Source organism: Vollenhovia emeryi, unplaced genomic scaffold, assembly GCF_000949405.1.
Source record: "Vollenhovia emeryi isolate VEMERY1.0 unplaced genomic scaffold, V.emery_V1.0 DF939242.1, whole genome shotgun sequence".
NCBI classification, from domain to species: domain Eukaryota; kingdom Metazoa; phylum Arthropoda; class Insecta; order Hymenoptera; family Formicidae; genus Vollenhovia; species Vollenhovia emeryi.
In genome coordinates, this window is record NW_011967124.1 from 145,983 (window position 1) to 160,353 (window position 14,371).

Below are 14,371 nucleotides of genomic sequence, written 5' to 3' on the forward strand. Positions count from 1 at the left end.
TCGGTGGACTTTGAGCCTCGAGTGGGTATATCATCGGGTCTTCATCGCATTCCGGTTGTAACAGTTCTAAAAGTGACTCGAAGTGAGACTCGCCACGATGACGGCCGTAACGAAAGGTATGTCCACGATTTTCATCTCATCCGAATCCTCGAAGATGCATTGTGAGGAGCGTCACGTCGTTGATCGAGAAAATACAATGCAAGCTCATTGAAAACAAGTCTGTCTGCTTGGCACCTGCTAGCACCTTGAATATTAAAAGCGAATCCGATCAAACTCCGATTAATTTAATTGGTGATGAATTTGTTGGGTAATACTTGTACTATTTCAGTAACGCGGGTAGAATTATTCATTTTTTTTGTCGTTTAACATATGGAAGAAAAGACTCGATCAGGGACGAAATCTATAGCTAGAAATTTACTTGAAACAACTCAATCGTTTGAATTTATCGTTGATTAAATTAAACGGTGTTTAGTTGTCGGGCAAAACGAGTAGCGCCTCAAGGAGAAAATGTCTCCCTGCGTCACGAGCTTATCAAATATTTCAAGATAAGACACACATAGAATGTTCGATTAGAATATTCTGAAATTAAGAATATTTGCACTCCAGAAGAACATTCATAGAACTATGTGTGCTATCTGGGTGGGTGCTTTCTAGCATGAGACACGGTGTAATACAGATAATCATTTATCCTCGTTTAATAATGGCAAACAACAAAGATAAAACGATTCACTGTGTATACGTGTCATATCGAATAAAAAAAATGTTCACCTAAAACCTAAAACCACAGGATTCATAATATATTTCAAGACAGAGACGAAATAAGAAAGTAAATTAAATTGCTGATTGCATTCTGACTCCTTAAGGTGTGTTCTGCCACAGGTATTTTCATTGTCGCTGCAAAGCGCACCCCATTTGGCACAATGGGAGGCATGTTTGTAAACAAGAATGCAACCGATTTGTCAGTTGTTGCATCAACCGCCGCAATGCAGGCAGCAGGCCTAAAACCGGAGAAGATTGACAGCGTGGTATTTGGACATGTCATGGCGGTAAGCGTTTCCACTTGTAATCAACAATTGCAAACGGATCTCGCGATTACAATGGTGTACTTTTAATTCGACTACCTTTATAGAACTCATCCTCCGATGGTAGTTTCTTGGCGAGGCACGCCTTGTTAAAATCAGGAATTCCATTACAAAAACCAGCACTTAGCGTAAACAGATTATGCGGCTCCGGCTTCCAAGCAATTGTCAGCGGTGCTCAGGTGAGCGAAGGATTCCATCACTTCTAAAAATGTTATTTTAATTTAGATGACAAGTCTAAGGAGTGTAAAACAGCTTGCAGTTGTATATTAAATATTAATAAGCCACAGTGTAAAAATTAAAGTTATTAGCATTACTGCAGCATACGATGTTTCCTTTTCAGAACATTCTAATAGGAGATTCGAAGATTGTCTTGACGGGTGGTGCAGAAAACATGAGCCAAGCTCCTTTTGTCGTGAGAAACATTCGTTATGGCACTGCTTTAGGACAGAAGTATGAATTTGAAGACTCACTCTGGCTTGGATTACTCGACACCTATTGCAATTTGCCCATGGGTCTCACCGCGGAGAAACTCGGTGCTCAGTACAACTTAAAGAGGGAAGAGGTCGACCAATTTGCCATGAATAGTCAGCAACGTTGGAAAGCTGGTAGATATCAACGAAATCCTATATAACATGAAATTATATCTGTTAGCTATTAATAAATAGAATTGCTAAATTTTTTAATGAATCAAATAAATTTGAATTGTACAATAGGCGTCTATTTAAAAATATTACAGCCAACGACGCGGGTTATTTCAAAGAAGAAATAGCGCCAGTGCAAGTGAAAGTTAAGAAGCAGGATACAACTGTCAGCGTAGACGAGCATCCACGTATACAAACGACGCTACAGACCCTTGCCAAACTGAAACCAGTTTTCCAGAAAGATGGATTAGTCACAGCTGGTTCTGCATCGGTATAGACTGTTTTTCTTTTCATTTCATAAAGAGACCTTTCATACCTTTATGTCAATCTTTCCTGGTTTAATTAATTCAGTTGTTTTCATTTCTCAGGGCGTCTGTGACGGAGCGAGCGCTGTTATTTTAGCTAGCGAGGAAGCAGTCAAGAGCGAAGGCTTGAAGCCATTGGCACGTTTAGTGGGCTACAGCGTTGTTGGTGTGGATCCAAGCATTATGGGAATTGGTCCTGCACCAGCAATCAAAAACTTGCTTAAAGCTGCGGGCAAGACGCTTGATGACATGGAACTCGTCGAGGTGAGATTTCAATTAATGCAGAAAAATCTTGTCTTATCAAGCGGCATCTTTGACGCAAAGATGTGAAAATATTTAATATGGGAAGTAATTAAATGTACAGTTTAGGTTTGTATTTACTAACGTCGTGCACTACGTGATTTCTGATAGATCAACGAAGCATTTGGAGCGCAGACTTTGGCGTGTGCAAAGGAGCTTAATCTGGATCTGAATAAATTGAACGTAAATGGTGGTGCTATTGCTGTAGGACACCCATTGGCCGCTTCCGGTAGCAGGATCACTGCTCACTTGGTGCACGAACTTAGGTAATATATCTCGTAAGGTCATAAGCACATTTTTATTAACATGCTGACCTATACATATTTTATTCACAGGAGACGAAAGGCTGGAAAATTCGGTATCGGCTCGGCTTGCATCGGCGGCGGTCAAGGTATCGCTGTGATGGTGGAAGCGCTGTAATCAACCGAGAAGTTGGAGAGCTCTTAAATCTTTTAAAGATATAGCAATATACAAACAGGTCCAATGGCAAGTGACAAGTGTGATATGTCGTAGGATTTATCTGTGCCAACAATTACTAATCCCTTTTCGCGGTCTAGTGATACAAGAATCATAAAAAATATTTTTATATGCAAAAAGTTTGTATATACTTTTGTGTACGTAATAATGCATTGTTAAATAAAACTAAAACATTTGTAATTAACAGTGTAGGAAAATTGATAATCGACACAACTGGCAATTTTGATTAGAGACAAGTTGTTACGAGAAAAGCTACTTATACAAGTAGAACTAACGTGAAATGATAAAAGTGACTAGAGCATGACTTAAGAACGCGCTAAACAAACAAGTATTAATCTATTTCCTGGCCATACAAAGAAAATCATGACAAATATTTTTATACATAAAACCTTTATATACACTTGTACACATAATACATTGTTGAAGAGAACATTTATAATTAACTCACTGCTCTTTGTAAAGAAAATATAGCTACAAAGTTATCCGGTATTATTCGATATTATCGACGATTTTATCATTAAACAGCCGAACCTTGAAGTACTGTAAAAATTGAATAGGACGTCCGCATTATCTGAAATACACGGAAGCTATTAGCTTCATTCAAACGTTCTAGGATTCTGTTTTAATTTAAGATAGTTTAGTTTTAGAGCCACTGACATATTTAGATGATTTTTATAGGTATTATTTAAGATCATTCAAAATAAAAAGATAGGCGAATTGTTTCAATATCAAGACCACAGCTTTTGATTTGCACAACTGAAAATTAAATGCGATTGTGCTTTACTGCTACAAAAAGAAATATAAAATTTAGATCTTTAAAGTATATTTGAGTGAGTTTTATTTTGAGACAAAACGTCTGATAGAAATGTACGAACCTGCACGAAAGTGTCTAAAGATAATAACATGACCTTGCCGGCGCTCAAAGTGAGCGGTCGGTGAGCCCTTGCCATCACGATTTGAAGGCCGCGTTTGAATCCTTCGGTGCTGGAGAACCAATTGCTCGAGTACGCGGCTGTGACTAGGCGCATACTCTAAAAATCGTGCATATTTCTCTCCCATCTACATACGGAAGTATTGCTTTAACTATTTTAATACTCACATGCAGATACAATTCATTACCGTGCCAGCAGAAGATGAATATTTGATACGTCATGCAACACATGTACGTCAGCATGCCGACCAGCACCGCCGGGATATAAACTTTCATCTGTGGTGCAATGCGATTGCATGAAACCTCACAAGCGAGCCGGTTGAAACAATCGAATTTACCTGTGACACTTTGAAGGCGATCAAACAAATAATTATGCAGTTCGAAAGGAATTGGAAGAAAATGACGGTACCAAAGATGTCCTGGATCTCGTTCGTGAAACTGCAAATCAATGTAGTTAATCGCAAATAAAGCTAAAACACAAACGGATAATTCATTTCATCGATTATCTTTGACAGTCATATTTTTGCGATCTAATTCAAGAGAATGTAAATTCACGAATTAAGTTCATACAATTTTCTGAAAGACTGACAGAATATATAATTTTATAAGATTATAACAATACTTTGCTATCATCCTGCGATATTTCAAAACGTCTCAAACTTACTGAAATATCATATTATTGTGAACAGCGCAACGCTTGAGTAGTCGATAAGACAAGACTCTCCTTTCAACCGCAAGTGATTTGCCCTTGTCATTCCGCACCTCGCGGATGCTTTCCTCGTTATCAATCGAGATAATTTTGCGCTCTAGGATCGCCAGCTGGGAACAGGCGACCGCGACCAAGCCTGTCATCAGGGTATCCATCGCCACGTTGTGAAAGCAAGCGATTATGATAGCGATACCCTGATGCGCCGCAGTGATCTCGAAGGCCGGCGTTACTGTCGTGTTGTAAGGATACCATCCCTCCATGGGCAGCCGGCGCGAACGACCAGCGACCAGATCGGCGATCGGAGTAAAACCCCAGCAGAACACCGCTATTCCGCCAAAGCTCTGATAAACCGCGTGATGAAAGATGCCCTTCCATGCGTAGCTTATGAGTAGATCCTTATATTCCTCGTCGTAGCGACTGAATGCTGGACTGTTGGCTGTGTCCAGGAGCGCCTGAATCCGTGGTTGACGACGAAGAAGAACGACCACCTGGAAATGTCGATATTTCATTTATTTTCTACTTTTCGTAGACTTGTAAGCATATTCTGTGTAGTTGCGTTATTCAAGAAAAGTATTATTTATATCTCATCGATATAATTAAAAAAATTCTTTAGGTTTAGAGACAAAAATTCGTCGTTATTACACTTGAGAGATCGTATACAGATGATAAGATATCATGATAAAAGAAAAAAAATAGATTGTGCGATGGCCGGGAATCGAACCCGGATCAACTGCTTGGAAGGCAACTATGCTAACCATTACACCACCATCGCACCTTGCTACTCTCTCTCGCATTTAGCCTACTAGATCCCGATCTAACTGCAGTTGAGAAAACATTTAATTTTATTTTAACATGAAAAATCCGATACTCACGATTGTTATTTGATAAATATATGACGTGAAAATACAAAACAAAATTTGCATCGCTATCTATTTTATTAATTTTATCCAAATAAAAAATGATATTCTTTCAAGGGCAGAAAAGAGATGCACAGCAATTGCATAATCTCTTATCAGTATTATCTTTAGTTCAAGAGAAAACAATGATAAACCGCAAGCATAAACAAAATTGTATTATATTCAATTCAATTTTCAAGATTGGTTTTAATATCATACCAAAATGTCGCATTATATTATACACGTAAAAACAATGATGTTGTATCAACGATATCAGTGTAATTGAAATAAAATCAGTATTAATGAATGAAACACATCAGATAGTCGTTTTAATAATCATTTTTATTTGGATATTTAGTTTAATGCTTAAAATAAAAATCTATAGCAAATACAATTGAGTGAATTATTTATATATGTTTGTGGCAGTCCGTGACATCAACGTTTAATTCAATCAACGTAATGTTTAATTTAACAGCATTTTTTCCGTGTATAATGTTGCATATATTCGGATCACAAGCTTACAAATAATTGCAATTACCTTCGAAGCGTGGGTGCAATTTGTCATCAACAAAGTCGCCACCGCGACGAGTCTCGACATATCTCCCCAGTGTGCGAGAACATTTGCTATTTCAGCGCTGAGCAAGATACCTAGGATGAAGGTAAAGCTACAAGCGGTGTAAAACAGATACGGTAATCGGAATTTGCCCACTGGCGGCCATGTGCCCAGGAAGTAGATAATCATTAAGCTCACTCTCAAGTGAAAATTCGGCGCAATCGTTCCTCCTTCCTTCATTTTCCAATTGGAGAATCGAATGTCATAAATACCTCAAGTTTAATTCGATGACAAAAATATTCTATGAAAACAGAGACATTTGATTTTTTTGCATCTTTCTTTGCAGCAAACACACAATTTCTCACTAACACTTCCATTTAATTTTATGTAATTAGTTAAAGTCCTTAAGCAATTTAACGAACAGTTGACAGGAATTTCATAGACAATAACCTTGCACTTGAGTTAGAAAATTATAAAATTTTTAACAAATTAAAACCAAAAGATGTAATTAAAATGCTTGCAATTTGTGTTTATGATGTGTTAACAGTGTTTTACGAAAAAGAGGTACGAGGATTATCTGTATAGTTATGACGCTTATCGCTTAATGATTCACAGTGGATGTGCCATGACATTCGAATGTTTCCCTCCGGTTGCACCTTTGAATCGCTTACACTAAAATGCTTTTGTAATACTAGACTGGGCCTTCTAATTCAAGAGAAATTCCGTAGGTTCTCTAAGGCAGAAATTACAGCATTATGTAACGCTGGCTTGTAATCAATCGAATCGCTCCGCTTTCATCATATGAGTATGTTATTTACGAGTCGCGTGGCTTTATCAGGCTCGCTATTATGTTCAATTACGAAAGCAATTGACATATAATCTACGTAGGAATAATTGATCGAGCCGAAGCATTACCTATTCCCTCTGTGCAATTCTACGGAGCGACGACGGAAGGCAAACAGTGTTTTCTCGTAGTAATTCAGTATGTTGTGACAGTAAGTGTTGATAGTTAGAGTAGTGTCAGTGAACTCCATATCAGTTTTTAAATCCGTGATAAACTGAAAAGAAAAGAACTTTGACAAACATACTTCATAGGGATTACAAAACTTATAACAACTGGAGGCAAATAAAAGCTAAAGTATTTATTAATCTACAGTTTTCGAAAATGCAATTTAACACCTGCTGTTATAATATTATTTTCTGCAACTAAGCATAAATGGATTTTCCCCGCGTCTAAAACCAGTTTTATCGTTACAAGTGTAAATGTATCGAGTTATCATAAGATATGAGGCAAGCTCCTTGATAAATGCTGGTAAATATCTAAGCTGTCCGAGTATCTCCCAGATACCTCTGCTAACTATTTCAACACAAGCTCATTCTTTGTGTCGACGTGGTGCTTCGTCATCATCGTAAGAAATCTTCGTAACGATAAAGCATATATTCCAAGCTCAGTTGCGGCGCAAATGTCGAAGTAAATCGTCGTAACCTCCGGGATCCCATTCTCTGTCCGATAGGTAAACTCGAGGCGAGTTGCTTCAGTTACCTGTCACTTTGCAATCCACTCTCGCAGTTTCCATTTATATTCATATTTTATATCGGTTTCTGGATCACCAACCCGCTGCATACATCAAGTACACGCTCTGAAAAATGGCATCGCTGGCGCCAATGTTGAGTAAGGATGTGCCTGATATCGAAGTAAGTGCGAATTTTTGGCATATGTCGAGTGTAGAGAGCCTGTAATCAGAGACCATAAGAGTTGGTCAAATTCCTGCGAGTGAGAGAGAAACGATTCTACAATCGTAGAAGAATGAGCCAGCCTCTGATTACAAGGTCTCTAGTCGAGTAATTTCCGATTTAAATAATCTCCCAAAGAGAGATGTTTGCATACCTGAAATGAATAAAGCTATTGATTGATTAAGTTAATTCGTGCTATTAAAACTTTATAAATATTGCAATTTATGAATCCCCCAAGATAGAAATTCCTTTCAATTTATGTATCTTTTAGTTTTTTATTAACTATTATCTTATGTCGATGAGAGGGAGAGAACTATGACAACTACGATATCTTTGTTTTCTTGATTGACTAATAATAAATTATATATTTCAGAATATATTAAACATCAATCCAAAGACTAAAATTCACGCAAATCTCATTCCATCGGCGCACACCAAACAGAACAAGCAGCATTGGAAAAGAAACATCCATGAGAAGTGTAACGTAAGTCGCTGAAATATCCATATCCATCTTACCAATGTTTCTTAAAACTTTTAAATATTATACTTGTGCAGAAATACCATCAATATTGATTATGATATAATTTTGATAATAAGTAATTATCACATTATCAGATGTTACATAATGGGAGAAATATTTTACCTGCAAAACGATAATTCGTTGATAAGATTGAAGCGCAATTCTCGTTATGCATTCTTTTAAATGTATAGATTACACAATTGGGAATTCTTATTCTGCTTATTGATCATAACATTTTCGTTATTTTTACATTACAATTCTTAATGTTTTTGATTTTCCCTACAACATCCTGAAATTGGCGTAGGCTTTCCATAAATATCAATCAACTACATCTTACTCTTTCTTGTTTCCTCAGAGTTGCGTCTCTCTGACAAAAAACTTTGACGACATCAAACACACTACCTTGAGCGAACGCGGAGCTCTAAGGGAAGCGGCACGTTGTTTAAAATGTGTCGATGCACCTTGCCAAAAATCCTGTCCCACGCAACTGGACATCAAGTCCTTCATCACCTCGATTTCCAATAAGAATTACTATGGCGCGGCCAAGGCGATCCTGTCGGACAATCCTCTTGGCCTTACTTGCGGCATGGTTTGTCCAACTAGCGACCTTTGTGTGGGTGGATGTAATCTTTATGCGACTGAGGAAGGACCTATTAACATTGGTGGGCTTCAGCACTTTGCTGTGGATGTAAGAAATATTAATTAAAAAGATTTAACTTGTTACATAAAATACTGACAAAGATTCATATTGATAAAATGTTTAATAAAACAAGAATAATAGATATATGTGTATTTTGTGCTTATAAAATTGCTAAGCTAAAATCAATTATATTGTACACATTCCCCAAATATCTCTTCCTTAGTATACTTGTTTAATTTCTGAAGTATTGTATAATAGTAAGATATATTTCAATGTAATTTAATTTTTAAGTAATTAAATGATAAACATATATTTTGGCTTATATATGTTAAACGTTCTTCTTCAGATTTTCAAGCAGATGAATATTCCTCAGACTAGAATACCTAATCAAAGAGTCCCTCATGCAAACACGAAAATTGCTCTGCTTGGATGTGGACCGGCTTCTCTATCGTGTGCAACATTTCTCGCTCGACTTGGTTACAATGATATTACGATTTTCGAAAAAGAAAAGTATGTCGGTGGATTAAGCTCTTCTGAAATACCGCAATATAGACTCCCGTACGATGTTGTTAATTTTGAAGTGGATCTCGTCAAAGATTTAGGAGTGAAGATTGAATTGGGAAGATTGCTGTCTAAAAGTGATTTAACAATACAGGTAAAATTAGTTGAAAATTTTAGTAATTTATTGCATATGGAAATACTTGTTATATTTTTAAATAAAAAACACTAATCTACCAAAAATCGGTATGATTAATTTGGGAATAAATTTGAAAATGTTTCAGGGTCTTCAAGACAAAGAATACAAAGCGATTTTTGTAGGTATTGGATTACCCGAGCCAAAGAATATGCCGATCTTTGAACATCTCACGCTAGAAATGGGCTTTTTCACCTCAAAGAGTTTTCTGCCCGTTGTTGCGAAAGGTAGCAAGCCGGGGATGTGTGCTTGCAAGAGTAACCAGGAACTTCCATCTCTTTGGGGCAACGTGATCGTTCTCGGTGCGGGAGACACCGCTTTCGATTGCGCCACTTCCGCTCTACGATGTGGTGCTAGAAGAGTCATTGTTGTTTTCCGAAAAGGCTTCACCAACGTGCGGGCTGTCCCAGAAGAGGTAATAACCCATCTTATTTGCAACAGATCTCATATTTCTACTTAAACTCCAATCTCGCTAATCTGGAAATAATTAGAAAGAAGAGATTTTTAAATAAAAAAATTGAGCTTACAATTTTTTCAAGTTTAGACATTTAGAATTAACGTGACAAAATTTGATTATTCTGAGATTGTTTTTAGATGGATCTGGCAAAGGAAGAAAAGTGCGAATTCATACCTTTCCAATCGCCGAAAAGAGTCATCCTTCGCAATGAGCGGATCGCCGCAATTGAATTTTGCAGGACCGAACAGAATGAGAATGGCGAATGGATAGAAGACGAAGAGCAAAAGGTCATTTTGAAAGCAGACTTTGTGATTTCAGCTTTTGGTTCAGGACTGTACGATTCTGCTGGTGAGTAATAATTTTATTTCAATAAACATACACAAAATTAATATGCAAATAAATAAAAACAATGGTAGAGAAATAGAAATAGTCGATGTAAAATTTTTCGGACGATAAAAAGATTAACTAGCTATTTAATTTTCTTCAATTTAAGGAGTCTTTTATTCGTGGAAATAATATATTATAAAATAGCAATTTCTGATTAAAAAATTAAATTAATATATGTATATAAATTAAAAAAGAGAGAAACAATGCGAGTAAAATGAATAAAAATTATTTGCACCGTAAAAACAGTGAAGCACGCCATGGCGCCGATTAAAATGAACAGATGGAACTTGCCGGAAGTGGACGAGACGACAATGATGACTTCTGTGCCAGGTGTGTTCTGCGGGGGCGACCTTGCGGGTGTTGCTCAGACAACCGTGGAATCCGTAAATGATGGAAAGACAGCTGCATGGTACATTCACAAATACATACAGGTATGTTAGTACAGCTAGTACAATGTCTCCATTAATTGCTAACAAAGTCAATTCTTTACAGAATATTGCGAATATAATTTGAGAAAACATGGGATTTCTTTAGTAATATATTTCTCGATGAATTTAATAGTATATTAATAATATAATGATGCAATAATATAATAAAAGCAAATTTGTCCTTATTTTTACTTGCAAATGAATCTATAAAATGCATAAAATAAAGCTTCATTAAATTAATATTTTCCAAAAGAAAATAATTTCTGTCATTCCAATTCTCTTGTTATATCTTGATTTTTGCATTGTTTAGGAATTGTACGGTTTGACGGTGCCGGAAACTCCGCAATTACCAAAGTTTCATACTGCTGTTGATGATGTTGACCTCAGTGTTGAGGTATGCGGAATGAAATTCGAGAATCCATTCGGTCTTGCTTCCGCGCCACCTTGCACCTCCAGCGCGATGATCCGGCGAGCTTTTAAGGCCGGCTGGGCCTTTGCTATCACAAAAACCTTCTCCTTGAACAAGGTATTTTATTAAGAAATAATCGCCAAGTCACAAGTGACATAATTCCATTCCCAAATCCGTGTTCTCAATACTTTGTCATAGGATCTCGTTACCAATGTATCGCCGCGCATCGTCAAAGGCACTACGTCTCGTCATCATTATGGACCCGAACAGGGAAGCTTTTTGAACATCGAATTGATATCCGAGAAAACCGCCGATTATTGGTGCGGCAGCATTACTGAACTGAAACGAGATTTCCCGACAAAGGTATATATACTTTTTGCTTGGCTTATGTAATAAAATTAATATGTGTATAATAAATAATATAATAGAGTTAACATGTGTATAATGAGTAATAAAATTAAAATAATTTCACATTAAAATTGCTAGCGATCAACATTGTGGGTGCTTTCAGGCGACACTGTATAACACAATGAATTGTTTTATCTTTGTTGTTTGCCATTGCTAAACAATGATTCTCTATGTTACACTACATGTCAATCTGTGTCTCTTGTTGGAAAGCACCCTTCATTCGTTACATTTTATCAAACATTTTTGCAGATCGTCATTGCGAGTATCATGTGCACATATAACAAAGTTGATTGGACGGAACTAGCGAAAAAAGCGGAAGCAGCTGGTTCTGATGGCTTGGAATTAAATCTATCCTGCCCGCATGGTATGGGTGAGTCCGGAATGGGTCTGGCCTGTGGACAAGTTCGTTCATTAATTTTTTATCTCTCTTTCTAGTAAATCTCCAAGTATGAAATGGGTAAAACAAAAATAAAAATTGTTTCAGGACCCTGAACTTGTTAGAAACATCTCCAGATGGGTTCGTGATGCCGTCAAGATACCGTTTTTCATAAAACTGACACCCAACATCACGGACATCCTTTCCATCGCCAAGGCAGCTTACGAGGGTAATTAAAATTATTTATATTAAAGCGACGCATACGATGTGCAAAGTAACAACAGAAATTACAGTGTTGAATAATTATATGTTAAAGAATTTTAAGGACTCAGAGCCGTGACAGGATGGTAGTGTCTAAATATTCTATTCTAAATTTCTCGATTTCGAATACTGTCACGATAGGTGGCACTCGGGAATCAACATTAGACTGTTTATTGCGATGAGTATTGCCATGTGCCTCGGTGGTCGAATTGGTTGAGACGCCCGCCTAGCGAGAGGGAGGTCCAGGTTCTCAAACCCTGGCCGAGGTGATATTTTTTCGCAATAAATTTAGAATAGGATATTTAGACACTACCATCCTGTCACGGCTCTGAGTCCTTTAAATTCTTTGAAATTTGTGTTTAACACATACGAGCCTTACTAATTTATTTAATTATATGTTAATTGTCTATTTAAATATTAAGAATACTATGATATTCAAAGCAAATTTCACGCATCTTCTTAATCCTTAAATTCACTGAATTGTTACAAAAGCTCGCAAGCCAAAGAATTTAATATAATATCTATGTAATTAATTAATAATTATTATTTATGACACAGGCAGAGCCTATGGCGTTACCGCCATTAACACGGTATCAGGATTAATGGGATTGCATGCTGATGCGACTCCATGGCCAGCGGTCGGCCTCAGCAAGTGCACAACGTATGGCGGAGTGTCGGGCAATGCCACCAGACCCCAAGCCCTGAAAGCTATCTCGACGATCTCGAAGCATCTTCCGGGATTTCCAATACTCGGTACCGGCGGTGTTGACTCAGCCGACGTCGCTTTACAGTTCTTGCATTGCGGTGCATCAGTGGTCCAGGTATTATCGGATCTTTTCGTATCTCGTGATGTTACTTCTAATCATTTCCTCTCTTTATTCTGGTTCTCCATTATCCTTCTATCACTTCATATTTTCTACATATGGAATGCCATGCATAAAATTAGATTTTATAACAAAAATAAAATCTGCACGTTTAGCAATTATATTGATTTACATTGATAATGTTGTCAAAAATACAAAACTAACCAAATACTTTTTAATAGATCTGTAGCGCCATTCAGAACCAAGACTTTACAGTGATAGACGACTATGTGACCGGCTTGAAGGCATTACTATATTTAAAGAGCTTAGCGCAGGTGAAGGACTGGGACGGTCAGAGTCCACCAACGTTCAAACACCAGAAGGGCAAGCCCGTTTCCTTGCAACACGCCCTTGGCAAAGTAAAAATTACCAATTAATATCTCGACAATGTAAAGTAAACGGATAATTAAAAGACGCTTTTGCAGAATGTACCGTATTTCGGCGAATATCAAAAGTTGCGCGAGCAGAAGATAGCTGAGCTGAAAATGCACTCGAATCCCTTGGACGAGGTTGTCAAGACGATGCGACCAGCTCCAAGATCAATCGGGCCGATACCTACTGTCAATGACATAATCGGCAAAGCATTACTTCATATCAGCAACTACAAGGAATTGGATAACAAGAAACAAGTGGTCGCCTTAATCGACGATGTACGTTGAACAAATTTCAATTTAGCTCGATTAATTTTATTTATTATTGCGTAACGCAACCTCGTATTTATTTGCCGTCCTTTTTCAGGACATGTGTATAAATTGCGGTAAGTGCTACATGGCTTGTGCGGATTCCGGTTATCAGGCGATCGCCTTCGACCCCGACACCCATATCCCGAGAGTGACGGACGACTGCACTGGATGTACACTTTGCTTATCCGTCTGTCCGATTATTGACTGCATCACGTAAGTTGCAAAGATAAAATATCTAAATCCATTCTACCTTGGGCCTCTGTTTCAGTTCTGCTTTCCGGTTTATCCTTATTATTCCATTTATTTTCAGTATGGTCCCAAAAGCAATTCCACATGTAATTAAAAGAGGTGTACCGCCGAAAAATGTGATTGATATTTATTGAACGACAACTCCACGTTCTTGTCCAAAGAGAATTACGATATCATCACTCTGCGTACAAATAATTAATTATCGAATTATTATTAGCATCATCATAAAGAGAAAATATTATGTGTGTGGTATACATGTAATGAAATTAACGATAGCTCAACATTATATAATTAAATAGTATTGATAATTATCCTAAGTATGTAGTCGGTGTTATTAATAAACATTTTAATTGAAGAAATAGGATAGA

General features: G+C 37.3%; 3 protein-coding genes and 1 non-coding gene across 9 annotated transcripts; 2 read left to right on the forward strand and 2 right to left on the reverse strand.

The window, feature by feature from the left end:
* Window positions 1-9: 9 nt before the first annotated feature.
* On the forward strand, window positions 10-3,294 carry LOC105560075 (3-ketoacyl-CoA thiolase, mitochondrial). The gene is made up of 8 exons (XM_012008843.1): window positions 10-116; window positions 880-1,046; window positions 1,130-1,261; window positions 1,423-1,687; window positions 1,819-1,994; window positions 2,092-2,292; window positions 2,440-2,594; window positions 2,664-3,294. The coding sequence occupies exons 1-8, from the start codon at window positions 98-100 to the stop codon at window positions 2,746-2,748; spliced, it is 1,200 nt and encodes a 399-aa protein (XP_011864233.1). The 5' UTR covers window positions 10-97; the 3' UTR covers window positions 2,749-3,294.
* LOC105560074 (odorant receptor Or1-like) lies at window positions 2,909-7,310 on the reverse strand. 6 transcript variants are annotated; one of them, XM_012008839.1, is made up of 7 exons: window positions 7,243-7,310; window positions 6,810-6,952; window positions 5,880-6,195; window positions 4,401-4,933; window positions 4,075-4,174; window positions 3,905-4,012; window positions 2,909-3,836 (listed from the first exon to the last, which is right to left on the reverse strand). In XM_012008839.1, exons 3-7 carry the CDS (start codon window positions 6,132-6,134, stop codon window positions 3,621-3,623), a joined length of 1,212 nt encoding a protein of 403 aa, XP_011864229.1. In that variant the 5' UTR covers window positions 6,135-6,195; window positions 6,810-6,952; window positions 7,243-7,310; the 3' UTR covers window positions 2,909-3,620. The 6 variants fall into 6 exon arrangements, with proteins under 6 accessions (XP_011864229.1, XP_011864228.1, XP_011864232.1 ...); XM_012008838.1 differs by lacking the exon at window positions 7,243-7,310 and adding an exon at window positions 7,074-7,115; XM_012008842.1 differs by lacking the exon at window positions 7,243-7,310 and having other exon boundaries at window positions 5,880-5,989; window positions 6,093-6,195; window positions 6,810-7,083.
* On the reverse strand, window positions 5,146-5,217 carry Trnag-ucc. Its single transcript has one exon. It is a non-coding gene; the product is annotated as a tRNA-Gly (tRNA).
* A 41-nt stretch (window positions 7,311-7,351) lies between the features above and the next one.
* Window positions 7,352-14,362, forward strand: LOC105560073 (dihydropyrimidine dehydrogenase [NADP(+)]). The gene is made up of 16 exons (XM_012008835.1): window positions 7,352-7,589; window positions 8,002-8,112; window positions 8,504-8,836; window positions 9,135-9,443; window positions 9,571-9,897; window positions 10,077-10,287; window positions 10,573-10,757; window positions 11,065-11,280; window positions 11,362-11,526; window positions 11,821-11,973; window positions 12,056-12,176; window positions 12,767-13,029; window positions 13,254-13,430; window positions 13,497-13,721; window positions 13,810-13,967; window positions 14,065-14,362. Exons 1-16 carry the CDS (start codon window positions 7,542-7,544, stop codon window positions 14,135-14,137), a joined length of 3,075 nt encoding a protein of 1,024 aa, XP_011864225.1. The 5' UTR covers window positions 7,352-7,541; the 3' UTR covers window positions 14,138-14,362.
* The last annotated feature ends 9 nt before the right edge of the window (window positions 14,363-14,371 follow it).